Below are 27,650 nucleotides of genomic sequence, written 5' to 3'. Positions count from 1 at the left end.
TAGCAACATACTGTTGAAGGCAAAGTTGCCTGGTACTACTGTGATGCAAGAAAACCATGTTAAACATCAGTGCCCAGAGCTCTTTGTAGACATGGCAAGTAGGAAGAAGTAACTTATTTTGAATTTGGCAGCTGAACACTCTGTCCACTCCAGGAAACTCTTAAGCAGGGAGTGGTTGCAGAGCTTGCTCTCAGTTACCATCCTGCTGGTACCAAAGAAATGAGAGTGAGGACTTGGAGGCACCTGGCCCCATGCTCTGACTTCCTTTTCATAACATTTAGGACAGTCATGACGAAATTTGTTGGAAAATCTAGAGGATATGCAGGAAGGGACTCTCTGATGAGTTAGAAATAAACTGTAGAATATTTATAATCTCATGTAAATAAACACACTGAACTACAGAGCACAGAGACATGAAAAGTTTGTAATGTCTGGATTTTTGTTTATATTTTAGCTCATTCAGACAAACAAATTGAAACATTATCCCAGCATCCATGGAGACTTCAGCAATGACTTCAAGCAGCCATGTGTTGTGTTCACTGGACATCCCTCTCTTAGATTTGGAGATGTGGTTCACTTCATGGAGTTATGGGGAAAATCTAGCTTGAACACTGTTATATTCACAGGTAAGTAAAATGCAGATATCAGTATCAAATTAACAACAGGTTGTGCACTCTGGTTAAGTGTGGCCACATCCTAGGGACTTTACTCATTTGTTCTGGGGCAGAAGTTTCTGACTTCAGTAGGAGCTCATCTAAATTAAGACCCCAGGATTGACTGCAGGGACAAATGTAATTATTGTGCCATTTAATTCATTTTAGTCCTGCAGAGCCAACCTTTGCCATGCAGAGTCCATTCCTGCCATTTCTAAGCAAAATCTTTGTTATGCACAGCAGTAAAATGCCTACAGGAAATTAATTTTTGGATTAAAAGCAGCTGGCTGCAAGTTAAACCCAGGCAAGACCTAATTGATGCTGGCCAGAAAGGAGGAATACTTCTTCTCCATATTCCACTGGAATCACAAACCTTTCCTCATCCCTTCTGCCCTTTCATCAAAACCTCAGGCAACCAGACAGTCTGTTTCTAAAGATGTTTCTGTCATCTCTGCTGTTTCAGAAGTGTGCACCCCAAACAGACCTGGCAGTAGTGATCTATGCCATTGCTGCTTCTTGGCTGAGCTTTTTTCCCAGATGCTTTTTGGTTGACAGACATTTGTATCTGAAGCTGAAGGTACAGCTCTGGCTAACACCCTGGGGAGCTGTTTCCTTTCTCAGTGACTCAGGCTGCCCAGGAGCACAACAGGTCTTTTAAGTTCCTTCACTTCTCCCAGTCTGCCTCTAGTGCTGACCCTACTTACAATGGATTTAATGAATCAAGCCCTCTCCACCTCAGAATGAGCTATGGTCTGAGACCCACGGGGCAGCTGCATCCTGGGACCATGCCAATCATTAACAGCAAGACAAAGGATTTAAGAGAGAACATGAATCTTTTGTGAAATCTAGCAAAGGGGATTTCTTCCAGAGTTTGATCTCCTTTTAAAATACTTCAAGGCCTTCCCTCCAACTGACGTTCTGTCCAGGTGCCTCATCTTTATACCTGAGGTGTCATCCAAACAGAACCCTACAGTGAGCACTCTTCAGATCTGGGAAGGGAAATAATCCTTTAGGCCATTGCTACTGATTTTATCTATAATGAACTCTGGTATAATTGGGAGATGTGTTATATATAACAGCCAGATAAAAAAGATGTAGATTTTGAACTAGGACAAAGTGATTAGAAATGGGGAGGAGAACACTGAATAATTGAGCAGACCTACTGCCATAGGAAAGGTGTGATGAAGTCCCACTGTTAAGCTTATTTTCCTCCTCTTTTTAGTGAATAGGACTGCTGGAAAGCACATAACCTCCTAAAGCAAAGAAGATTGGGAAAGGCTTATTTCCTTCCATCTTTTTTTTTTTAGCTGCGAACTTAAGGCTACTGATGAGCAAGTCCCTTTGACTCTTTCACAATATTGGTACCAAAAAGTGTCACGGTATCATGATACCGTTAAACCAATTCGGAAAGATTTGAAGTGTGTAATTAGCCCTATTGCAAGGGGAGGGGAGATACAAGGGGGTTCCTGCTGAGCAGATAAGACACTTAAATCTAAACTGTGTTTAGGCTGGGAAGTGGTGCATGGTATCACAGCACTAACGTCATAGCTGCTACAGTACCCATCACTCCTGACCTTTAAGATAGTCTCAGCAGCTATGCCCTAATTACAGTAATTGGTAAAATTGCGATATAGATATGCATTATCTTGGTAATAGTGAATTCTGCTCCAGTTGGGACTTAAATTAAAACCAGCATGTATACACCCTCTGCTGGGTTGTGCAGAGGAAATCAGTGGCGTTAATCATGTTCTGAATGTGCTACCCACCATCAGCAAGGGTGTCAGAAACTGGCCTTTAATGGCAAGAACTCTTACACTGTGCCTTCTTGTAGGGAGAGGCAATTGACCTTTCGGTATTAAAATGTAATCCTTCTGTGAAGTGAGGAAAAAGAGCAGTCTTCTATTAGAGCATGGCCCTGGCAAGTTGTTAAGGCACCTGAATGATGGTCGTAACAACCTGTGGATACATTAGGTCATGATCTTTGAGATTCATTCCCAGTTTATACTTCAAATGAAGCTATGAAACTCCAGTTGAGATCTCCTTTAGTTGTAGTGACCTTGGAGTGCACAGTGATTCCAGGCTCTTGCGGCAGTTTGTTTCCTAAATTTGTCTATCCGTAGCTTTTGGACTGCGATTTCTGTCTGTGTCTGTAGGCATATCCACTTGGCAGGACATTCCTACTTCCTTATGACTGTCTCAGCTGGAACAGAGACATCTTTGTCTACAGAAATTCCTAGCGGATTAAATTCTTCCATTCTTAGTAACTCCAGTGCAAATCTGAAGCACCTCCACTGATGCCCAGGATTTTTATTATTTAATTATCTAGCTTCTCCTGTTTTGAGATAAAATCTCCTGTAGTTATGAAAGAAATTTGGTCCATTGAAACAAAGTATGTGATAGCAGATGATGTTCTAGCTTTTCCTGTGAAAGACTCCTAGTTTCTAGTAATTAGGACCTTTAGACTGCAGACTGCGCAGTCTTGTTAATGATGACGCTGCTTGCTCAGTCCACAGGAGCTAGGTAGTCTCCACCTTTCCAATTTGTAATGTAAAAAAAAACTACAAGAGAATATAGACTAAAACAGCAGCTGCAGACGACAGGACCCCAGCTGTGAGTGAGCTGTAGTGCTGCTCTGCTTGCTTGTGTTGTCTGCCAATGTTACCGCTGAAGCAAGTATTGAATAGAGTATTGATTAAAAATATTGAATACCACTAAGCCACAAAGAGATTGTAGAAGAAAACTTCTTGCTCTCTTTCTGATAGCAACAATGCTTTAAAAACTAACTCCCTAGGAGATCTTAAAAACAGCTCATGCATGCCACGTTAGTGCAGTACGGTAGAGGATTTTATAACTCAATGTCACACAGTAGTAAATCAGATGTCTTGGGGGAAAAGCTGAAGACCTGTAATTCTGTTAGAAAAAGTCAATATGTGTCCTTGACAGTCACTGTCTTCCATCAGATGGGTGACTTCTGGTTTTTTAGTAGTTTCAAAACAGCTATTCCTGTATGTCCCATGCGTTCACTGGGAGACTAGCTAAAGTTGTTTTTCACATGTTCGAAACCTTCAAAGTCCTCTGTTAGAATTCCTTCATTAGGATTTCTCACTTTTGCAAGGCTACTTACATTCTTACTAGTTATTCAGAGAGACAATAGACTGGATGCCATTTTGGATTCTTAGATCAAAAAATCCACATCTGTAGATTATCTGAGCCTACTGATTCAAAAATACGTAGTCTGAATAGGTGCTGCCTCATGGCATTCTCAGGTACAAGCAGTCAAACTTCTGTGTCTCGTCCACAACACCAGATGGGATGGAAAAGCTCTCTGCTGATAACTTTTTAAACTTACTATTTGCAGTTTTATTGTACATCTCTAGCAGACGACCTGTGCCTGACTTAAGTTTTCTGCTTTTCCCCAATGAGTTTTAAAATGTCTTCTGATTTAACCCTAATTGACCACTGATCATTCTTTAACTAGCTACCTTCTCAGTATTCTTAAACTTCTATTCATTGCTATTAAACTTAACTGCCATTAATTCCCATTTTTTACATTGATATTTTTAGGCTTTGTTTCATTGCCACTAACACATCTGCTTTTAACTAGCATGGCTTTTTGCCCAGTATAATTTTTATTTCATGTTTGTGGCTTTTTGGGCATCTAGTAAGATGTTCTTGTACAACTATCATTTTTTGTTAATATTTCTCACTTTGATGTTCCCAGGCAGTTATTCTGACAACTGCTTTAAACTTCGGAAAATTATCCCTTTGACAGTTCCAAACATATGTGTCATTGGCTGACGCTATATTCTGTTCTCAAAGGGTAAATATAACCACATCATGATCACTGATACTTAGCCAGCAGCAGATTTTTAGGCTAGCAATTAACTTGTCTTCATCAGTAGAATGAGGCCCAGTATCAAATGTCAGATGGTGTGCTGGATTCTGAACTTCCTGTGGTAAAGTTTTAAGGACTTCTTTTCTTGCTGTCTACATGAGAAATCCAGCCAGTGCTCTCCTCAGGGTGATGTAAGAACATAGAAGATGGCTGTCTAAATCTAGACTGAAGTTTCTGTATTTAAGTGTCCTTTCTGGATTTAAGTTTCATCACCTGAGCAGATACCAGAGAAGTACCTCATACCGTTTCCTAGCAAGGCTTGGTGATTCACAGCTGCACTTCACTCTGCAGGTTGTCCTTTGAGGCCCTGTGGTTCAGAATAGTCTGGCAGATAGGTCTTTCATGCATCCCCATCTCTTTTTTTCATTCTGTACTTACCAGACTAATGGCAGTTTTTTGTTTTTCTAGCATTCCCTTTATGCGATCTATCCCACAATTATCAGGGAGATAGTGATGGCATAAGCTTTTCCACATCATTAGTTGGTAGCCGCCAGAATGAAGTGGCTACATGTACACTGTGTCATCTATGAGACCTCTGTTTTTCATTCACCAAAAATGGTATTTTTCTGTAGTATTTTCAATGTTGTATTACTCTGTGTGAGTAAAAGCCCATTCAGTGCATGACTTTTCCCTGGCAAACCTCTAATCTGATTTTTAAAAGTCAATAATAAGAATACAAAGGGAAGTTGAGGCTTGCTATGTCTAATAAAGACACCAACTAATAAAGTTGTCACAGCCCATCTTTCCTGGATAGCCCTTACCGCAGACAACCTTCAGTTCATACTGGCCTGAACTGGAACTGCTCTGCTGTCATCACTGTAAAAAGCCCAACTGCCTGTCCCGTCAACGGGAGGGCTCCCTGCAGGTCCCCTTGGGTTACAGTCAAATTTGGACCCTTGTTTTTCCATCAGTCTAACCCTGGCATTTAGATTAAAAAATAAAAATCTATATAAAAATACTGTAAGGAAAAAGAGGAGTTGGGAGGTAAGGTGTTTGCAGCAGAAGACATTGATACAGTTTTATCAATATACGATCTTTATGCTACGTTTTTGTCATAGTGAAAATCAAGCTCACATTTGGGTTATACCTTATGATTCCAAAAATTTGATTAAAAAGAAGAAATTATGTTTTTGTCTTGATTAAATTTGTTATAAAAATCATGCAATAATGTGTTCAAATGAAATACTATTGCTCTGTTGCTTGATTGAAGTAAGACTAATTGTGGGCATAATTTTCATCACATTAACTGAAAATAATGGGTGGGGGAAGGAAGAAGAGAAGAGAAATTTGTAACAGAATTAACATTGCTGAACAGCTTGTCTCGACTAGAATGTGGAATCAGAGAGGAACTGGTCCATGTTTGTTCTTAATAGGCATTCAGTGTTTTCAACGTTTGTCTTTTCAGAACCAGATTTCTCTTATCTGGATGCCCTGGCTCCTTATCAACCTTTGGCGATGAAATGTGTTTACTGTCCCATTGACACAAGACTGAATTTTATTCAGGTGTCTAAGTTACTCAAAGAAGTCCAGGTAATGAATTTCTGTTGCCTTTTCTTATGTTTCTTCACACACTTTAAATAAATAGGTCGATTGTGAACAACTTGCACTTCAGCCACAACAACCCCATGCAATGCTCCAGGCTTGGGGAGGAGTGGCTGGAGAGCTGCCCGGCAGAAAGGGACCTGGGGGTGCTGGTTGACAGCCGGCTGAACATGAGCCGGCAGTGTGCCCAGGTGGCCAAGAAGGCCAACAGTGTCCTGGCCTGTATCAGCACTAGTGTGGCCAGCAGGAATGGGGAAGTGATCGTGCCCCTGGACTCGGCCCTGGTGAGGCCGCACCTTGAATCCTGTGTTCAATGTTGGGCCCCTCACGACAAGAAGGACGTTGAGGTGCTGGAGCGTGTCCAGAGAAGGGCAACAGAGCTGGGGAGGGGTCTGGAGCACAAGTCTGATGAGGAGCGGCTGAGGGAACTGGGGGGGTTCAGTCTGGAGAAGAGGAGGCTGAGGGGAGACCTTATCGCTCTCTACAACTACCTGAAAGGGAGTTGTGGCGACGAGGGTGTTGGTCTCTTCTCCCAAGTAAATAGCGATAGGACAAGAGGAAATGGCCTCAAGTTGCGCCAGGGGAGGTTTAGATTGGAGATTAGGGAAAATTTCTTCACTGAGAGGGTGGTCAAGCATTGGAACAGGCTGCCCAGGGAGGTGGTGGAGTCGCCATCTCTGGAAGTGTTCAAAAAACATGTGGATGTGGCACTTCAGGACATGGTTTAGGGGACATGGTGGCGCTGGATTAATGGTTGGACTTGATGATCTTGAAGGTCCTTTCCAACCTAGTGATTCTGTGATTCTGTGATTCTGTGATTCTGTGAACTGTTATGTTAAACAAGAGCAAAATCAAGACAACACCCAGATCCCTTTTTATGATGAGAGAGCACACAGCACTGAGCTCTCCTTTATCATCCTGCTCCAAAATGAACATGGAATGACTGCCAATCTCTGCACCGAGTGGCTGGAAGATCCTTAAAAGCTTAAAGCGCAAGCATATGGCATGTACAATCCTCTCCTCCATTTTAAGTATATGTAGTCATAATCACTTTTTTCTGTTTGTATAAATAAGCCTGGATCTGTCTAATACAGTCTTAATGTACAGGTACCAAGTGCAGAGTATCCTCAGCGCCTTCAGCTTTAACCAACTCCTCTGCTCTTTATCCTGGATTTGATACTTGCTTTGGTCCTGGCACTGCTGTTGTGGAGTTCAGCTCTCACGTTTCTTCCAAATCCACTGCTTTCCTTACTCCATTTGCAAAATCTAGACCACTTCTGTCTAGGAAGAAGGCCAGAGCATTCATGTAGTCTCTGCTTTCCCCTTTTGACTCTTTTTGGCTTTAGGGGTCTCTCCTTGTCCATCCAATTTGTTTCTACTGAAATTTGCTTTCTGACTCATTATGTAATTAAAATAATACCCCTTTTTTTTCCTGGCTGAACTTTTCCCTTTGATCTATCTTCAACTTGTTGAACACAAAAATACATGTTCTTCCAAACCTCTTAACAATGTCAGGATCATTTTATCTCATTGTTCTGTGACCTAGCTTGTCACCGCGCAACGGATAGCAATTGCCATTGCCTGTTTTTCTGACAAGCATCGTCTTCCATGTTACTACTGAAGTATAACGCTGTTTCCAAAACAGTTTGCAGAAACACTGTCTTGTCCTTTGGCTTCCTTAAATCCTGCAGTGATCCTTGTGGCAACCAGCCTGTTTGTGCTTTGTTAATGTATTGCTGACAGGTCAGGAAGACTCAGAGTTGCTTATTTTGCTGATGTTTTTTCAGCCTTGCATACTGATACGTCTGCCTCACTCCATGTCATTTTGTGATAGTCTCCACCACTGCTGTCATTTGCTTCCAATTTAGATGACAAGAGTTTGGAAGAAAAAGCTGTTGAATATTCTTCCTTTTTCTCTCCTTATGGCAGCTAACATGACTGTTGGTATTGAAGTAGTGATTAAAGACACAAATTTAGGCCCTGTTACTCTGGGCACTGTTGTGCACAAAGCAAAGACTGCCTTGAACAGTTTGTTCCAATACCGACTGGATCTTCTGGACTGCATCTTTTGCATGTTGTTTTCATACAAATAAATTAGCTTGCTAACAACAATCTGCAAACCTCCTTATGGCAATGATTACTGTTATGGGGCAGCGCACAGGAATAAAGCAAACATTTTTGTAAGTCACAGTTCTTCTTTTCCAGCCTCTCCACGTAGTTTGCCCGGAGCAATACACTCAGCCACCACCCACCCAGTCTCACCGCACAGATCTGATGATAGACTGCCAGCCTCCGCCAATGTCCTACCGCAGAGCAGAGGTGCTGACTCTTCCCTACAAGCGGCGCTATGAGAAGATCGAAATCATGCCAGAAGTGAGTAACAAAAGTGAGGAAAAAGATGGTGGCTTCTTGCTCTTACAACCATATTCAAGCTACTGCTTCAGTAGCCTCTTTGACTAAAGATACCTTGTGGCTGTGATTTACTATTGATTATGATCATGTGAAGCACTTTCTATCAAATGGAGGGCTAAGAATGAAGCATTTCAGAGGGAGAATTTCGCTGTGTAAACTAATAGGAATTGAAAAAAAACATTGTGGGCAAGCAAAAAATATGTTCAGGTTAATTGTCCTTCACAAGGGTAGATCGCATCCCAAAATACAGAACAAAAGGCAATCTCTGCTGCCTGTGAGGCAAGCCAGTCATCTCCAGTTTAAATATGAGTAAGTGGAGGCACTGCAGTTTGAATTAGTGGCCCAGGGTCATGGAAAGGATCCAGAGAATCTGGGCCTTAGTAGCCAGGAGTTGTCTTTCTCCTTCCCCAACTGTACCTGCTGTGAGAAATACCTTTTCCCTTGAGGAGCAGTATTCAGTCATATGTTAAAGGCATAGCAGTGAAATGGCTCATTTGTGTTACAACACTTTCAATAAAAGGTTAATTCCTACAGACTGCTGAAGTCCAACAGGTTAATGGGTTGCTTCTGGCCATCTATATAGTGGACTAAATCTATATTGTGCCCACAACATCTATTAATAATTTATTAATGCCATAAATCAAATATGAATTTACCCATTGTACAAAGAGTGACCCGTATTCTAACAGACATGATCTTAAAATATTTTTTTGACAATCCAATCAGCACAAATGTGTCCTTGGATCAGAGATGACAGTGGCTTTTTACAAGCAGGTGTTATTGCCCTTTGGAAACTGTTAAATATGTGAGTCTACTTTTCATCAGAGAGTACAGGGAGGAAGTACCCTTAGTTAAGCCAGACATGAAGTACAGAAGTGGTACCCATGTAACAAAAGCCCTCAGCCAGTCCGCAACACCCATTCCTACCATTTCATGTGTGTCTACGTTGTGCATCAGTTCTGTTGGGAGCCTGCCCAGCCACCTAGGTAGAGGACTGCCAGAGACAAGGAGGGATTTTTTAGAAAATATACTTGCATGCAACTCCATCATGGCATGTATATTTAATTGTTTTGGAAATTTGCATCTTTATTGGATCCTGTTAAACCTAACGCTAGTAAAACATGGCTTCTGCTCACCAGCATGACCAAAACAAATCTGAGTATAGAAAGCCAGCACACATCTTACCTGTTTTTTAGATTCCACTGAAGCTTTGGGTTTTCCCCTAAATCATGAGGGTGTAAGGAGCCTTTGTATGTGAGCCTATCCCTGTGAAGAGGATGGATGCCAGCTTTCCCTGCAAACAGAATGTAAATTAGCACAGATGCTACAGATGAATATTCACCAACCCACAGACATTTTGAAGTTCCTGTCAAGGGGGAAGGCTGTCTAAAAGGTAGCTAGGCAGGTCCATGGGAGTTGCAGGTTCAGTTTCTTGCTCTGTTGGAGTCTTCCTGTATGATCAGCACAAGTCTAAACCACAAAATGCAGCTCGCAGTAGAAAAGGGTAGCAAGAGGACACTGACTGCACAGTTCCCTGGCAGAGCTTATTCGTCCAAATGCAGTGCCATGCTCACAGGGCTAGACTGCATCAGAAAACAAGTCAGTACTGCTCTTGTTAGCTTGGCTGTTGGCAGCAACATCCCTTTCACTTGAGGCTCCGTGGACCATGAGGATCCAGTCTCATTGGCAGCCACCAATTTGGAACTGCTCTCCATTTCTCAAACCCAGATCTCCAATGTTTTTTAGGTGAAGCGAATGGATTTTTCCTATACCTCTAGTTAAAAACAGTGCAGAGAAAGAAGAGCACTTCCCAAAACTGCTGGGATGTTGGAGGGAGCATGCACTGTGCACAATGTGGTATTCACCAACCTGGGAATGGGTATCAAAGAAGCACGTAGAATCATAGAATCGTCTGGGTTGGAAAGACCTTGAAGATCATCGAGTCCAACCATAAAGCTAATGTTGTGTGAAAGGGTGTCAAAGGCTTTACTAAAGTCCAGGTAAACAACATCCACAGCCTTTCGCTCATCCAGTAGGTGGGCCACCTTGTCATAGAAGGAGATCAGGATAGTCAAGCAGGACCTGCCTTTCATAAACCCATACTGACCCTGATCACCTAGAAAATGAGAGCCAATCTGTATTGCATTCACTTTAACTTGGAGAGTTTGAGCAGAAAGGTGCACAAACAGGAATATTGGCAGAAATGGCTCTGTTTTTTCCCCCTCTAACAAACAACATCAAATTATATTCACACAGGAGTCCTAATTTCAAAGCCATCTGTGCTCTGGGAGTAGAAGCATCCCATGTGATTTTCCTTGGTCCAGGTATTCTCCCTGCTTCCAAGGCCGTGGTTACTAACTTAATGCCACAAACTATTTGACTCTCCTAAAAAGACTCCTAAGATGATATAAAAAATTAAGTAGAACAGACCATCTCTGAGACTCTCAGGAAAGCTGTTGTCCTTCCCCATTGGTGTCAGGGAGGTAGTGTTTGCTTGCCTCACGGGGTTCTTTGAGACTTAGACCCATTAGTGCTTGCCTCTGAGAGCAAGGCTGTGATTCAGGGCTGTTAATAGGATGCCATTCCCCAGCACTGAGATATGCAAATCATCCTCAAAAAGAGATCTTGCTCATTCTTTTTAAGGGAACTTGCTAGAGAAATGGCGATGGCAAATTTGTAGTGATCCCAGACTATCTCCCCAGGACAATCTCTGTTTCAGCAGGTGTTCATCACATCACCATGTGCAGCTGGTTTTTGCTTCCAGCTTGACCTGCAGAGTGGTGCTAAGGCATGGGAAGGTTGGTACATTTTTCCCACCCTTTCTGACTTTGGTGTTGGAGTCTTAGCAGCATAGCTGATAACTGCTGAGAAGTGTAACTAGGTAATCTCTCCTATTCTGTGTAACCTGTCACAACAGTCAATCCCAGAGAATCATTGTTTGGTTTTCAAATAAATGGGAGAAGGGGGAAAAGACTGTCTTTTTTCTGGGGCCTGTATTTCCTTGGACGCTAACCCCCTAAATAAGCACGACGGTATCTCCCTACCTCCCTAATAATTTTTATGTGCTATCTGCATTACTTGCCTCATTCCCCCTCCCCAGCAGAAGAGCCCTGTCTGTCTGTCCCGTTGTGTAGAGGGATCATTAGGATGTTGGTTTTGAGAGGCAGATGCAAATGGCCTGCTGGCTTCAGGAGATGTTTACACAGTAGTGGCCAAAAATGGCAGGAACTTCTCCTTCTGCTGGGTGGGTTCTGCAAGACAGGATTGCAAATATGATAGATGAGGCTCCCTGGTAGAGAATATTTACTGGTTAATGTCCCCTTTTCAGTAGTTTCATCCAGGAAGATGGTGCCTAAATATATAGCAATTTCTATACTGCAAGGAAAGGGCATTTGTTTCATATGAGCTGCCACCAGGTTTGGGGTTCTGTGAAGGCTCAAGTGGCACTTAGAAAGGCTATTTTATAGCTCCTAGCAAACGTTGCAAAGGCTTGTTATTTGTCAAAACCACGTTAGGCAAAAATGCAACGATGAAATCCTGGGGAAAAAAGGTAATTGCTAGATCTGCTCCAGGGCTAAGACTTGAGTCTAAAGTAGCTAAAAGTCTCATAAAAGAATGTCTGCTTCAATGAAGTCCTGATCAGGGCCCTTTCCTAACATCCCCAGCCCTTTCTCAGAAATGGACATGCGCTCAAATTTCTGTCTGGATTCTTAAAGCTTTTGAAAACCAAACAGTTGGCTCAGCATGGTTTCAGTCAATGCAGACTGATGGGTATGGTAGTGTGAAATTTCCTTTCCAAAACTGTTTCAGTGGTTCAGATTCTGGCTTGTCAGACTAATGTAAATTTACTGATACTGCTGGAACTTGTCTACATTTCAATCACTTCACCAAAGAGCAAAGTCAGGTCAAGCAGGACTTTGTATGTTAATGAGATTTACACTCAGAGCAGCCTTTGTTTAGAGAGCGGTTTTAACAGTCCCAAGGCACCAAGCTGGAATGGCTCTCAGAGGTATTGTGGAAACCTTTACACTTGAACTAATTTGTTCTTCTCGGCATCTGCTTTTGACTTTAAAAAATAATAAAAAAGACTGCTTCCTGGAAATTGGTTAGGCATTGTCTATTCACAGGAGTACGATGGGAAAATGGAAAACACCTTCTGGAGCAAACAGATAAATTAAACACTAGTGTTTGAGCAAATAATGTGCCTCCAGTTTAATTACAGCTGAACAATGGTGCGGATCACTTGATTTCAGCAGCAGACTGACTTCAGTGAGGGCTCTGTGTTTTAAAAATACTCTGTTTGCAAGTTCTTCAGGACACAGGCCAGTACAGGAGAGTGTGAATGTGCCATGCACAGCCCGACATGAAGTGAAATTAGAAGGAACTATTGCAGAGAAGAATTAGGAAAACAGCCATTTGGCAGCCCATTATAATGATGTAGCTTTCACTCCACCCTCCCCTTTTCTTATTTTGACTTTTCTTTCCACAGAGGATCTTGCCAAGTCCTTTTTGAGAGAAAGAAAGGCAAAGCATGACTTTCATCTTACGTCTCCAACCTCCTTCCATTTTTTAGGGACTAAAGAGTTTGATTTCTGTCTTTCTTCTAACCCTTGACTATTTTGGTGACCCCCATATTATCCAATCTCCTGCTCTCTCCATTCCTTTTCTCCCTGATTATTCCCCCTTGTATAAAGATACCCTAGCCTCACTTACCAGAAAGTAAATGAAATATAACCATCCTGCTTGCTTCTGCTACTATCATTCCTCCCTTCAGCTCCAAGCTCACTGATCCACTGTCTGTAAAATTGCCTGGAGTCCCTTCCTCGTTCTAGCACAGGCCCTCTCCGAGTTTGACTTCACCTTTTGACATTCCATCAAAACTAGTCTTTTACCAACCATTTCTTAGACAAAGCCAGAACTACTGTAGTCGGCTGTCTTCCTGATTTATGCCGTCGCTATTCAATGCAATCAGCCATTCCTTTCTTCTTAATACTGTCTCCCACCTCACCCCCATGCCTCTTCTCTCCTGGCCATTCAGCCTCCCATTGCTTCTGCAGAGAATTTTCCTCCCTTCTCCCATCTTTTGTGGACTTTGAATGTGTTATCCCTCATTTCCTTTGCTTTTAGTTTTTGGGTTTGGGGTTGTTTTTTGCTGTGCCTTTCGTCTGGTTGGTCTCACCTGCAGATTGTCCTATTTAGATTGATGAAACTTGGATCTGCTTTTCTGCTCCCAGCCTGCTTTCGCTTGCCCAAATTAACATCTAGATTTGTTTCTCCCTCATTTTTGATGACTGACTGTAAGATAACACCCTTTTCTAGCCAGGCACTTGCCTCTTTTTTCCCAGTCAGCTTCAACAACATCACATTCTGACTTGACATTCTGACCCATAAACTGGTTACTATATTTTGAATATTTTCATTGATGCCCTTTTCATGCCTCTCAAATGACTAATCTTTTGCATCTGTAAGCTGCTTGCCTTAACGTTGAAGATATTTAATGTCCTTGCTTCCCCTACCTGTCATTTTTTATTCAAGTTTGAGGCTGATTTCTGCTTCTGCTGGTTCTGGCTTCCGCTGTCCTCTTGTAAATTCCTCAAACAAATTTTCCTGCCTGCTTCCAGGCTATACAGCATACTGGGGAAGAGCTTCATTAAACAGCCATAAATCTACTTCATTACACTTCTTAAATACCTCCTTAAAACTGTCTCTTGGCACAGGATTGGCAAAAAGCCAATGTTTAGCTTTAGTACTGAGACTACTCCTTATAATCCCACCTGGGATTATTTCCTGTTGGTTGGTCAGTACGTATCTTTCTGTTTTGATTCCCAGGCTTTGGAGGCAAGGTTCATCATGTTGATCTGGAACCCTGGCCCATTAGTTGAACATGGAACATGGACACGGAAAAGAAGGGATTTGTTTCATTGCTCAAAACTGCAGGACTACCCCTTATTTCTCCACTAGATGTTGGCTCTATGGAAGAGTAAAACTAAGATGTAAGCATTTGCAAGCAATAATATCAAAAACTTTATATATTTATGGCATGATTCTTCATCCACTGAAGTTAATGAGACTTTAAAATCCGCTCCAGAGAAAATTGTAGCAGACCCACAGCGACTGGAAGATCTATTAAGTTAGGGTTAGTTTAGCAACTTAATCATCCCATTTAAAACACTTGGATTCCGTAAAATCTGAGGCTGAAACCCCAACAAGACATGACTCAGATCACCCTCTAATGATTATATAGATGCCCTTAGTTCTCTGTTCCTTGTCTCTTGTTCTCATTAGAAAGATTCTCCAATTTCCATTCTACTACTCAATGGCCTGCAGCATGCTTTTGTCTTGTTTAATACACATGCTGGTCATGAATGCTTATTCCGCAGGCAGATTTAAATCTTTAGATCTTTCCCCTTCGGTGCATGTGTTTGACCCATGTATCTTTTTGTTTCCTCTGTGGGATCTGATACTTGCAGACTTCCTGCACTCAAACTCTGCCTGATTTAGCAGATGGTATAAAGCCAAGGCTCAATCTGTCTGAGACTTCTGCCCACTTTATAATCTCTTTTGCATTTCTGTGTCTGGTTTCAAGTGACTCGACCACAGGTACTTAAATAGTGAAGGGATAAGAAGAGGCAGGGAGGTAGGAGGTGAGGTAAATTGTCTTCCTTTCCTATTGTTGCCATCCAAATGTAAGTGACAGGATGAAGACCATGTTTTTTCTTCTGTTTACAAGACTGACTATACAGATCATCCCTGCTAGTGAAAGGGCTATTGCACACTTTTTAAGCATGTGGAATATTTGGGCACTCTTTACCTGTTAAAGGTACACTGGGAAGATGCTTTTCTGCATCTGGAAACTGGATTTGATGCGTGTGAGTAGCAAGGTAAGTGGAGGGATGGATGATAGGCAGGTTGTTCTCAGTTCAGATTTTTCTGAGGACTGGTTATTGTAAAAACCTCTGTGAAACTGTGATCACTAGGACCTGGTAGACTCCCTCTGAAGGCAGGCAGATCTTAAAATCTTTGGGCTTCTCTAATAATTGGAAGAGGATATTTTTCTGTTGCATAGAAATTGTATCCTTTTTAGGGCCTAATATCTGGGTAGGAATCTCTTCATACCTGGGAAGCTCCAAGGCTGTAAGCAATCATTTCCACCTAGAAATAGAAGTGCCCTCATGGGTTACATGGCCAGAACCCAGCTGCAGTTAGTAATAGTGTTTATAATGTGCCTCAAAAAATGTAAGGCACCAGCTTCAAATTGTGAAGACTTTTGCCCCTGCTGTTCCCACTAGAGTGCTGTGCAAACCCCCGCAGTCTCTGATGGCTAGAAACATCCTAATTTCCAGCCTATGTGTATTCATGGTTGGTCTGCACATACTCATTCTTAACATCATGTTTTAGCATAAATAGACTTTCCCTTTTGTTGATATTTTCCCTGTGGTGTTTATGTAGAATAAGAATAAGAATTCTCCTTTTGGCTTTCTTTTTGCCAGGCTAAAAAAGCCAAGATATTTAGTTCCCTCTTACAAGACAGCTTCTCCTGCCCTAATCTACCCTTCAGTATATCTTACTTCAACTTAAATTACCCACAATTTACAAGTAGTTCAGGTGAGATCTTGCTGGGACCAATATAATAGCAATACCTTATCTCTGCTGGAATTACCTGATACTTTCTGGAGCTGCATTTAGCTTTTTCATGGCCATGTCACGTTTGTGACTCTCAGTTCTCATGGGATGGACTAATAAACCTGGACCCTTCACCTCTGTCATTTCCAGCAGCTGCCAGCTCACAGCAGAAATTCTCAGTATTAGCCCAGTCCCTGGCCTTTCATTTCATGCTATTGTATTTCATCTTGTTTTTCTTACTCCGGTTCTTGAGGTCATCTAGTTCTTCTTCTATGATAGCCTGATCTTTCTTTCTATTAAGGACGGCTCTACAAACTTCAGTGGGGCCTTCTGAACACTCTCTTCATTCTGTACTGAGGTCATTAATAAAAACTAGATGGGAGTAGGCTCAAGACTGACCCTTCAGGAATTGCAGCAACAGCCCAGTAGTTATCTGGGGATATCTTTGCTTTAACCAGCATTTTCCCCACCTCAGGACTATCTTTCACAAGATACCACATGTGAAATTTGTAATTTCACATGTGGTATCTTGCTAGTGCTTCATGAAGCACAGACTGTGGCTGTCCCAGTTCTCTCAGAAGTTGTGTTAGTTGCATGTGATCCACTTTGGATGATTTTTTAAAATTTTCCTTCCCTTTACTATATTATTGCGGTATAGTAGCATGAGTAATGGACCCCTCAGTATGATTCCTGAGCACTAGGTATTGCACAAGCACTGAACAAAACTCATCCCTGCCCCAAGGAATATATTGCAACTTTATGCTTTCTTTATTTTTTCTAAGGACTTGCAATGTGTTGAGTTCATAATGAGTCTCCCTTACCTACTGGTTTCACACCTCTGCTTCATGTCTTTAATTTCTTTGGTTTGATCCAGAATTGCAACTCTGGCTCCTACCTCTAATGCAGAGATCATACATTTATGCACAGTTTGCAAATCTGGAAAATATACATTTAATGTTGATGTAAAAACCCAACTGTGTCTCTTTTTAAATACACATGCTATAATATAGTGAATCAGTGAATTTCAGATCTTAAAAGTTAAGGGGATTTTAATTACTGGTCAGCTTTACTGTGCTCCTGCTTGTTCCCCTTTGTTCCAGTCCTAGAGGGTGAAGATCCAGCTCACCTCACTCCACTCAGACTTCACCTCTCCCTGCTGGGTCAGTCTTCTGCACCCTCTCTAGTGTAAGCTGAAAACTGTGGCACTTGTAAAACTTGGAGGGGAACAGGGAAAAGGGAGAAGTTTGGAGAGGTGTCCCAAAGACCTAGGAAGAAATCCCTGGTAGTCACCACTGCCAGTATAGCTGCAACTTGGACATTAAAATACTGGTTAGGGTTTATCTATGCATGTCTGTCCCTGGGTCTTCCGTAGGACCAAGACCACGTGTGCTAAAATTCTGGTCCTTTCCTGATTTTGATCACTGACCATTCAGCCTCTTTACAATAGGAGTTTCAGATCCCATCCCCAGTCACTGTTCAGCTCTTCATTGCCTGCAAGAGGATTTTTGGCTGGTGACTGCCTGTTAAGTCTATGGAGAGTTGTCCCTGATGAGATACGGATTTGATGGATGTACTGTTGGGTGGATCAGGAATTGGTTGGATGGTCACATCCAGACAGTAGTGGGCAACAGCTCAATGTCAGATGGAGATCAGTGATGAGCGGTGTTCCTCAGGGGTCCGTATTGGGTCCAGTACTCTTTAATATCTTCATCAACGACATAGACAGTGGGATCAAGTGCACCCTCAGTCAGTTTGCAGAGGACACCAAGCTGAGTGGTGCAGCTGACACGCCTGAGGGACGGGATGCCGTCCAGAGGGACCTGGACAAGCTTGAGGAATGGGCCCATGTGAACCTCATGAGGTTCAACAAGGTCAAGTGCAGGGTCCCCCACCTGCGTCAGTACAGTGTATCAGTACAGTGTATCAGTACATGCAGGGGGGTGAAGAGATTCAGAGCAGCCCCATGAAGAAGCACTTGGGGGTCCTGGTGGGTGAAAAGCTGGACACGAGCCGGCAATGTGCGCTCGCAGCCCAGAAGCCACCCGTGTCCTGGGCTGCCCCCAAAGCCACATGGCCAGCAGGGCGAGGGAGGGGATTCTGCCCCTCTGCCCCACTCTGGGCAGACCCCCCTGCAGTGCTGCGTCCAGCTCTGGAGCCCTGGGCACAGGAGACACATGGACCTGCTGGAGCGGGGCCAGAGGAGGCCCCAGCAACGCTCCAAGGGCTGGAACAGCTCTGCTGGGAGGACAGGCTGGGAGAGCTGGGGGGGCTCAGCCTGGAGCAGAGAAGGCTCCGGGGAGACCTTAGTGCAGCTGCCAGGGCTTGGAGGGGCTGAGGAGAAAGATGGGGACAGACTGTTTAGCAGGGCCTGTAGCGACAGGACAAGGGGTAACAGTTTTAAACTAAAAGAGGGGAGATTCAGACTAGATGTAAGGAAGAAATTTTTCCCAGTGAGGCTGGTGAACCCCTGTCCCAGGCTGCCCAGAGAGGTGTTTGATGCCCCATCCCTGGAAACATCCCAGGTCAGGCCGGACGGGGCTGTGAGCAACCTGCTCTGGGTGAAGATGTTCCTGCTCACTGCAGGGAGTTGGACTAGATGGCCTCCAAAGGGCTCTTCCAACCCAAACCCTTCTGTGATTCTATGACGATTCTATGAAGGCTTAGTAGAGACTTCAGAGTAACCTAACCTGGTGTACATTGTTCTTTATAAACAACTATACTTTGGCCAACAACGGTGTTTGGGCTCATGTAGTACGTGTCAAAAGTCATTTTGTTGTGGAAAATGCAATTCCATACGAAAGATTCAACTGCAGTTTATGGTAAAAATGTCTTTACTCTCTAAGAGCGTAGGTGAACAAAACTGATCATGGGAGCAGAACTTCCCAATCTGACTCTTCTCTCCCTCAGCCATTACAAGGTTCACATCAACACTTGTGGTTTCAGACTACTGAGAGTCAATGACTTTTGTTTTTTGGTTGGTCTCCATTTCAAACTTTCCTTTACAGGAATGATTTAAAAAAAACAAAATACACAGTACACATAAACACAGACACAAGTTTGTCTTAAGGCAGTCCAAGTGCTCATCCGTAGGCAGGGGACTGATTAACGTGATGTTAGTGCTCAGTGCCGTGCGTCTCTGCTTTCGTGACTTTCCTGATGCCAGCATGTGGCATTAGACTTGTGATAATGACTGGAAGGAAGAAGCGCTTATTCTTGCATAGTGGGGGGCTTTTCAATCTTGCAGACAAAGGCATAACAAGATCCAGCAACTGAAAGTTGGACAAATTCAACCTCGAAATAAGACATGGTTTCCTAGCTGCAAGGAAAATTAAAGTTTGGAACAGCTTGCAAGAGGAAATGGTGGAGTTGCCATTACCTGGAGTATAGACAAGATTTGCTATTTCTCTGAAAAGGGTTTCTTTAATCCAGCATTTTGGAAGAGTTCTGTGATTTGTGTGTGCAGGAGGTCAGTCGAAAGGAGTATAGCAGTGCTGTCTGGTCTTGGTGGGTGAATTACTGGATGTGATTAAATGACCTTTTTGGTTTGGGTCAGTGAACTCCTGTAATAAAAGGATTGGCTGCAATGTGGAGAGGGCTGTGAGATGAAGCAGTATCTTAGAGAAAATAAAAACGAATCTCTGTCTTACTGTCTTTTTGACTGTTAATAATTAAAGTGTTGCTGTTTACCATCTGTGTGGTTAACAGCTGCATAAATGTTAATATCAGAGTGTTTCGGTGGCAGAAGAGGACTTTGATTCTAAGCATGTCTCTTTTTTAAGGATCTTTCTCTTTACAGTGTTTGTCATTTTGCCATGTATTCTTCATTAGAGCCCATTTTGTATCGATCCTCCTCTGGAAGGTGGTGGGAATGGAAAGTGCCTTCAACCACAGCAAAGTGTAGCATAACACACTGCTGCAAGTGTTACTATTTTTAGGTCCCAGGGGAATTCTGAAGCAATAATTATCATTCTAGTTTCATCCTCTTAGCCTTCAGCAACAAACTGTAAAGGCTACATTCAAATTGCCTGTTTTAAAGATCTTGAACAGAGTCCAAGAGAGAGAGCAATCTGAATTGCTCCATGAAATTTTGATTTCTAAGATTCACTGAGTCTGAATAGGTGCAAAATTTTAGGGGATTTGAATTCAGCCTTACTATGTCTGTGTTTTTGCAACACAAATATCTGTCCAACTGTTTTATTTCAAGGAGGTGCTCCCAAAATCTTCCTGCAGCTTTAATAGTGGTAGGTAAGATTTTCAGAAGTTATTAGAAGTAGCTGAACTCTGCTGCCATTGAAGCCAACAGAAGAGCTGCCTTTGATGGCAAAGGATTAGGCCAGTAGCGAGTGCTTTTTGAAGTCAAGTTCAGTTGCTTCTGTGTTCACAAAGATTAGAGCTTTGCAGTAATACAGTGATCACCTACATAATCATAATTTATAGCAGACCAGAGTATTTGGCACTGAAGTATTGGTACCTGAAGTTTCTTGAGAAGTGGCAGGGTTCAGTTTTTCTGCTCTATCCCTCTCCTGGTTTGGATCCTGTTGAAAATTCACTAGATGGCCTTTGGAATTTAATCTTCCTTTGCCTCAGGTATGCTATTTCCAAAATGGGAATATACCGTGTTTTTCTAAAATCCATTCAGTTTCTCTGCCTGCTTTTCATGCATGGGAGCATCTGGCGAGCTAAAGAGAGCGAGTGTTGCCTTGCTGGCAGGGCAATAATCATAGCTGGTTCTCTAGAACTCTGCTCCATGGAGATGCTACAGTAGATGGCTGAAGTTTCAAGAGAGCTCCGTCACCTAGAGGTTAAGCTTTTCTTAATATATGGCTCCAGCTGGAGGTGCCATGTGTTTGAAGATGAAAGGGAATGGAGTTCAGATGAAGATCATCTTGTAGAGGCTTTGCCTACATGGAATGGGGCGATGGTCTGAGTGGGTTGATGGTACAACTGTTGGGAAAAACAGCCAGGTAGATTCTGTCCCTTTGGGTGTTATTTGTCTTCACAACTGAAAAGTCCTCCCATCCAGTGATATAACGCATGAACAATCTTACCCATTTTTGTTTTGTGAGGCACCTGCAAGGTTTCTCCACAGACACAGAGCACACTTCATGCATCCTTGCCTTCAGGTCCACAGTGAATAACAGGAGCGTGCTTGGCTGGGAGTGATACTTAGAAACTGCTTGGGTTGCAGGCCCCTGTGGTGTGAAGGTACCTGTTTATCCAGGGTGAAATCCTGGCTGCAGTCCTGGACAGGACTCCAGGGCACCCGGTGTCCAGTGTATTGTCATCTGGAACTCCAGTGGAGGGGAAAAAAGGGATAATTTTTTGCATTCATGAGCACTGTTTTCTGCAGTGTTCCTTTGGAAGCATGGCTGGAAGAGGTGCTTCCCAGCTGGCCAACTTCAGCAAATCTCAGCAGGTGCAGTACTGCCCACTCCACATTCACTGCCAACACCCTCAGTGCTGAGGATTTGGGAGGTTGCCACTGAATTCAAAGTTGGAACCAAGACTAAATTTTATTTCTTTCAGAGAAGAATTACATAAAAGGCAGTGGAAGGGTTTTTATGCAGTGTTGTAAGGATAAATTTCAAACCAGTCAACAGAGCCATTGGGTTTTTAAGGACAAACCCTTTTCTTCCAACTATTCTGCCAGAATGCCACAGCACTAAGGAACGGGAAGGAAACTGGCTTTGATTTTTCATTGTCCATTGACATAACAAGCATAGTAAGTAGTGATGAATTAGATTATGAGTTTTACTAATCAAAATTTATTAATGAAGTAGTTGATGTCTTTTTAAACAAGGGTTCTCTTTAATTGTTATGTTTTTTGAGACTTGCCCTGGTTACTGAAAACCACACGCTGCTCTGGTACGGGTATGAAAGTCAGTAGCTTTAAGAGCTGGAAGGAGGGCTAAGCAGGTAAGAGGAGTGCTCCGCCATTGTATCAGTGGGTTTGTGTTTACAGTTCATTAGTCCGTGTTTAAAAATACCATGCTGCCAATTTAAATCACAGCTGGATTCATACAAATTTTGAGATTATCACTTGCTGAACAAAATCCTTCTTTTGCTTTAGCTTGCAGATTCGCTTGTGCCCTTGGAGATTAAGCCTGGTATTTCCTTAGCAACAGTTTCTGCCGTGTTGCATACTAAAGACAACAAACATGTGCTGCAGGTACAGTATAATGGGAAAGGGAGAAAAATAGCCTTGCACCGGGTTTCCTGCCATCTGGGACCCCAGCTGTTCTCATGAGGCAACCCCTCCAACACCTCTCTCCCCACCGGAGCAGAGTCATTCTCAAGACTCTTTGTCCTGGCATGTGTGAGTGAGGAATTACGCTTAGAGTAGAGAGTGGGATGCAAATAAATCTCTCTACCCTTTTTTTCGTTGACCATGTGCCTGGCTAAGATAAAAGGGGAAGTGAGATTATTCCTGAAGAGAGGCTACAAGTCTTCCTGCTGTCTTCCGTAACCCATACACCAGGATCAGCATCAGCCACCCTCTCCTGAACTTAGAACTCACGGTCAGATGGGAGAGATGACCTAAAACATTAGACGTATGAAGGGACTGCCTTCCTTAAGTCACCCTGTTCCCCAAGGAGCAGATTGTGCCTCCTTCTACAAAGTAGGAGTGTACATTCTTTTCCTACTGCCTCCTTTAGGCTGACACTGCAATTCCTGGCACTTTTTAGCACTCTGCATGCAGAGGGAGGTGATGTCTGGTGGATCTGCTCAGCAGTGGGTGCCCTGGTCACCTTTCTCCTTTGATGCATGAGCATGCAGCGAACTCAGTGAAGCATGATGCTGCCTCTCCCACTGGGCAGTAGAGCTGGGCTGGGCCCACTACACTTGGGAAGAGGGCCCAGTATGGTACTGTCTTTAATGCAGGGACATAAAGATTGGTTAAGGATTTATATCAGTGCAGAGCAGACAGGCTGTCTTCCTTCTTCCGAGTCAGTTCCCTAGACACACTATGCAACACTGAACAAATCAAAATATTAAAATACAGTTGGTCTGAAGCAGCTTCCTCCTTTGCGTTGTTCATTTACTCCCTTCTCTACTCTGATTCCTGATGCCAAATAAACTTAGACCTAGGCTTAAAATGCCAGACCTGTCCCATATGGATGGAGGTAAACCAGCACTGTGGTATCTGTGAGTATTGGCTGAGCCTGGGACCCACCATGTCAGTGGTTCATGCACAAATAACATGGTACATGCACGTAGGCACACCAACTTCAGGGAAAAAGGTGGGTTTTGTAAACTGACTCAGGTGCATCACGGTTTGTGGAACTGGAGCCTTAGCAGGTGGCATTTCTCTCCCAAGGATGAAAAACACAAGGAACACAGGGACATCACAGCAGCAGGTTCAGACATGATGCTACGCAACAGGAAAGACACAGATCTGAGAGGAGCCCAGTCTGTCACCTGAAGCGTACAGGGTGCTACAAGGCACTGAGGTTGCCTCAGGCAAATTCCCTGTGTGTTGTGCAGACACATCCCTGGCAAATGGTCTTGCCAAAATTTTTGAGAAACTTTCCCCAGCACCTTTTTCCCAGGGACTGAGTTGCTAGTTCACTGGGAAAGACCAGTGCTGACACTTCCTCGACATAACTAACTTGGCACAGGACACATGGACTTACTTTACGCAATAATTTCCTCGCTGTTCTTTTTATAAGAATCTGGTTTTCATCTCCATGAAATGAAATGGTCTTTCAGACGTGCCCGGTTAACCCCACACCTTGCCCGCCCGCGCAGCAACGCACAGTGCTAGGTTAGCTACCCCTCCCTGCTAGTGGAGAAGGGCCTCAGGGATGGGTTAAGGCAGGTAGCTTTCTGAAGCAGCACCAAATTATACCCAGCTCACACTCCAGTGATTTTTCAGGCACTGCAGCCTTTCTCGCGCCTCCCTGTCTGTATTCAAGTTCTTCCTAAAGACTCACTTTTCTGAGGCCAGTGAGAAATAAATTACCCATTTTTCTCATTCCCCAAATAGTTACTTGCTCTGAATTTGCCTGTTTCCCAACCTGTTGCATCTTCTAGAGTGTGATATTCAAGGCATTGACTTCTTTAAGGCATGATTCCTAGAAAATATTACAGAGTACTTGAATGCTAAAATAGAAGGCTTCAGTCTTGAATTGAGTCAGATATGCCTTTTAAGATGACAGAAATTTGAGCAGAACTGAATTTGACAGAAATTTTAAGATGACGGAGATTTGAACTAAAACTGCTCATTTATTTCTGTAAATGGTGGCTTGTGTGTGCAGAGCTGCAGTGGAGCTGCTGGGTTTCTTCTCTTCCCGTCAGCACTGCAATGTTCCTCTTTAGTCACTGAAAACAAAATCAGTATTCCTTTTCTATTTCACGTGCTTGTTATTCCAACTAAATTATAATAAGCTGATGTGATTCACTGCATTACTCTGCGCCTTGTCATCCATTAGCTCCCTCCAAAACCTCCGCAACCTCCCGCCAGCAAGAAGAGAAAGCGAGTGAGTGATGACGTGCCAGAGTGTAAACCTTTGAAGCCGTTGCTGAGCGGCTCCATTCCAGTGGACCAGTTTGTGCAGACGCTCGAGAAGGTAATAAGTCTTTGGTGGCAAGTGAGGTTCAAGCAGATTTCTACTAATCTCAGAAATGTGCTGCTTTGCTAGCAGAGAGAGGGAAAATCATTTTAGTGTAGCTTGAAATGGAGAAGGGCTAATGAGCTAGCAAAGTACTTCATGGAACGTGTGTCCCAGCACTGAACATAGGTGGAATAGTTCCGTGTGGAATCATGTCCTGACAAACTTTTTAGCAGGGCCTGTTGTGATAGGACAAGGGGTAACGGTCTTAAACTAAAAGAGGGGAGATTTAGACTAGCTGTAAGGAAGACATTTTTCACACTGAGGTAGAACACTGGCCCAGGTTGCCCAGAGAGGTGGTGGATGCCCCATCCCTGGAAACACCCCAGGTCAGGCTGGACGGGGCTCTGAGCAACCTGCTCTGGGTGAAGATGTCCCTGCTCACTGCAGGGGGTTGGACTAGATGGCCTCTAACGGCCCCTTCCCACCCAAGCCCTTCTGTGATTCTATATAGGGGCTTCATGCCCGTCATTTTCTCCTGGTTTCCCATGGAAAGAGAGATTTTGGGATCACTCTGGGTGGGTGAATTTCCCCCATATAACTTTTGGATTCATCAGCTGATTTTCAATAAATCTGAACAGTGGAGAGGAGGTCTCAAAAGTATTTAAGTTCCTATGAGTTTTGTGAAAAAGAGGTGACCAAGTGAAGAAGTGTTCCTGGAAATGTCTCCACTGATGGAGAAGCTTTCTGGGGAGCTGCAGGACAGGGGGCTTGGTGGCTGAACTTGCAGGCAGTTGGTTACTGCTCGGCGGAGCTCTGTTCTGCATGACTCCTTAAGGAAAATTAGCAGGAAAAAGGGCAGGACTGTCTGTGAGGAGGTTTGCCCTGGGGTTCAGTAGCTCTCCGCTATCATCTTCTTTGAGGTAGTCATGTCAGCAGACGGTCATTTCTGTAGTTAAAGGAGCCATTTGTCCTCTTTGTCTCTCAAGATTTTGCAATTGCAGTGACCTGGTGCAGTGGAAAATACTGGCTTTACCCTCCCTGTTCTATAGTTTATCCATCTGCATAATGAGGGTCATATTTAGCTTATCCTATGGATGTTTCTTCTGCTTATCCCAGAGATCTAGGATACCTGGAATGGCACTCAGTATGTTGTAGCCATTCTCCCCCTCCTCCCCACTGTGCCCTAGTCTTTCATCTTTACCTGTTTTCCTGAGTTGTAGCAACATCTCTCTCTCTTACTCCCTCCCCAACACTACGTCTAGCATGGTTTCAGTGACGTGAAGGTGGAGGACACAGCCAAGGGCCACATCGTACTCCTCCAGGAGGCAGAAACCCTCATTCAGATTGAGGAGGACTCCACACACATCATCTGCGACAATGATGAACCTTTGAGGGTGAAGCTGCGTGACCTGGTTCTCAAATTCCTGCAGAAATTTTAGCTCATGGACATCATGCTGCTCTGCAAGGAGACACCTCAGAGCTAAGAGCTTTCCAGATGACCCTGGGGAGAGAGAGAATTTCCTGATTCAAAGAGACCAGAAACCACCTTTCCATTCATGGAGGAGCAAGGAAGTATTTTTTAATATCTATATATTTTTTAAATTTCATTTTTAACCAGTTTTTGAATACTTTGGAGGGGATTCCTGTGCTGTAAAATTAGGAGTTGGAATCTTACAGGATATAGACTGCAGAGTAAATACACAGAGTGTACATTTACCAGGTCAGGGTAAAACTGTGTGCAGATGCAGACATTTCTCTGCATTAGCCTCTCAGAAATGTATGCCCCAGTCCTTTACCTGGGAAAGCTCTGTAAGAATATTGAAACAGTGGCCTCAGATATTGGGAGATTTCTTTTTCTCCCCACTGCTTCTTCCCGGTCACCAGATCCAGTTTCCTGTCTGTCCTCCATCTACATTGTGCATGTGTATTTCACTGGCACGAAGAGGAATGAGAGAGCTGGTAAGACAAAGATTATAAAAATAAAAAATAGAAAAAGGGGGCTATGCTGGATGTGGAGAATAGCTTGGAAGTGGCAGGAGCCTGGCCATTTCCTGCAAAAGCAGAGGGATTTTGGAAAAGCTATGTGCTTTGGCAATGCAAGGTGATTATTGATGCTGCACCCTCGCCTCTTATGACGAGATTTGTCCACCTAGCTCTAGGGTCTTCTCCGAGACACACAGAAGACTGGTTCCTCCTGGGTTCCTCCACCATCAGTGGAGGAAGTATCTCAGGAAGATATTTTCAAAAGTACGTAAAGTAGTTAAACTCCTAATGCTTATGAAACACCTTTAAGTGCCTCTTGTTTCTACCTTCCAAAAACCTGTCGTTTCAGCCCCCACAATCCCAAATCCTGGTTGAAATATTGAGTCATTTATACAAAGCCATCCGTACTGCAGACCTGGGGAGGTTTTTCACTCCCAAAATAATATATTTGCGGCCTAGACTTAGTTAATAGTATTGCTTTTAAAAGCAACCGATCTCTCAGATTTACTGCTGTTTGTTTTTTATTGGATTGTTTTGTATTTATTTGGTGTTAAAAATAAAAAGCATAGTGAGACTGCCAAGGAGGAAGCACGTTCTGTGGTTTATAAAAGCATCTGCATGCTTATTCCACATCCGCCTGTGCATGTATATACACATTTGTAAAATATAACTACTCTTTCAGTTTATAGCTTTGGGGAGATTAAGGCAGTGGAAGAACAGCTCTGTAATAAAAACTATTTGCAATTGCAGTTTCCACATCACATTTTGTACACATTAAGAATTTCTATTCGATTGGATGTGCAGACTCCAGCATCCATACCTTCGCTTTGTGTGTATGTCATGGGCGTGAGAGAAATAGTATCATCAACGTGATAAAAAACTTGTTGCAGTAACATTAATCCTCGTAAGAGTTTACAACATTCGCAGTAGCTCAGCTTCTTTATCATCACTCGAAAATAGAATAAAATAATTGGACATATTTTACCT

General features: G+C 43.1%; 1 protein-coding gene across 3 annotated transcripts in view; it reads left to right on the top strand.

Annotated features, from left to right (window-relative positions):
* Window positions 1-26,119, top strand: part of INTS9 (integrator complex subunit 9) — a gene marked incomplete at both ends in the record, with an annotated part of 69,776 nt that extends 43,657 nt beyond the window's left edge. For 2 of the 3 annotated variants that reach the window (XM_081997860.1, XM_081997858.1), the window contains 6 exons: window positions 455-626; window positions 5,954-6,078; window positions 8,296-8,463; window positions 22,196-22,294; window positions 24,558-24,695; window positions 25,943-26,119. In XM_081997860.1, coding sequence (XP_081853986.1) covers window positions 455-626; window positions 5,954-6,078; window positions 8,296-8,463; window positions 22,196-22,294; window positions 24,558-24,695; window positions 25,943-26,119 — 879 coding nt within the window. Of the gene's footprint in view, window positions 1-454; window positions 627-5,953; window positions 6,079-8,295; window positions 8,464-22,195; window positions 22,295-24,557; window positions 24,753-25,942 lie in introns of all 3 variants that reach the window. The other variant, XM_081997859.1, reaches the window with a different exon arrangement.
* Between the last annotated feature and the right edge of the window lie 1,531 nt (window positions 26,120-27,650).

Source organism: Phaethon aethereus (assembly GCF_964289735.1).
Source record: "Phaethon aethereus genome assembly, chromosome: 3".
In the NCBI taxonomy this organism is placed as follows: Eukaryota; Metazoa; Chordata; class Aves; order Phaethontiformes; family Phaethontidae; genus Phaethon; species Phaethon aethereus.
Note: the sequence above shows the minus strand (reverse complement) of the source record. Positions and strands in the feature narration are given on the sequence as shown.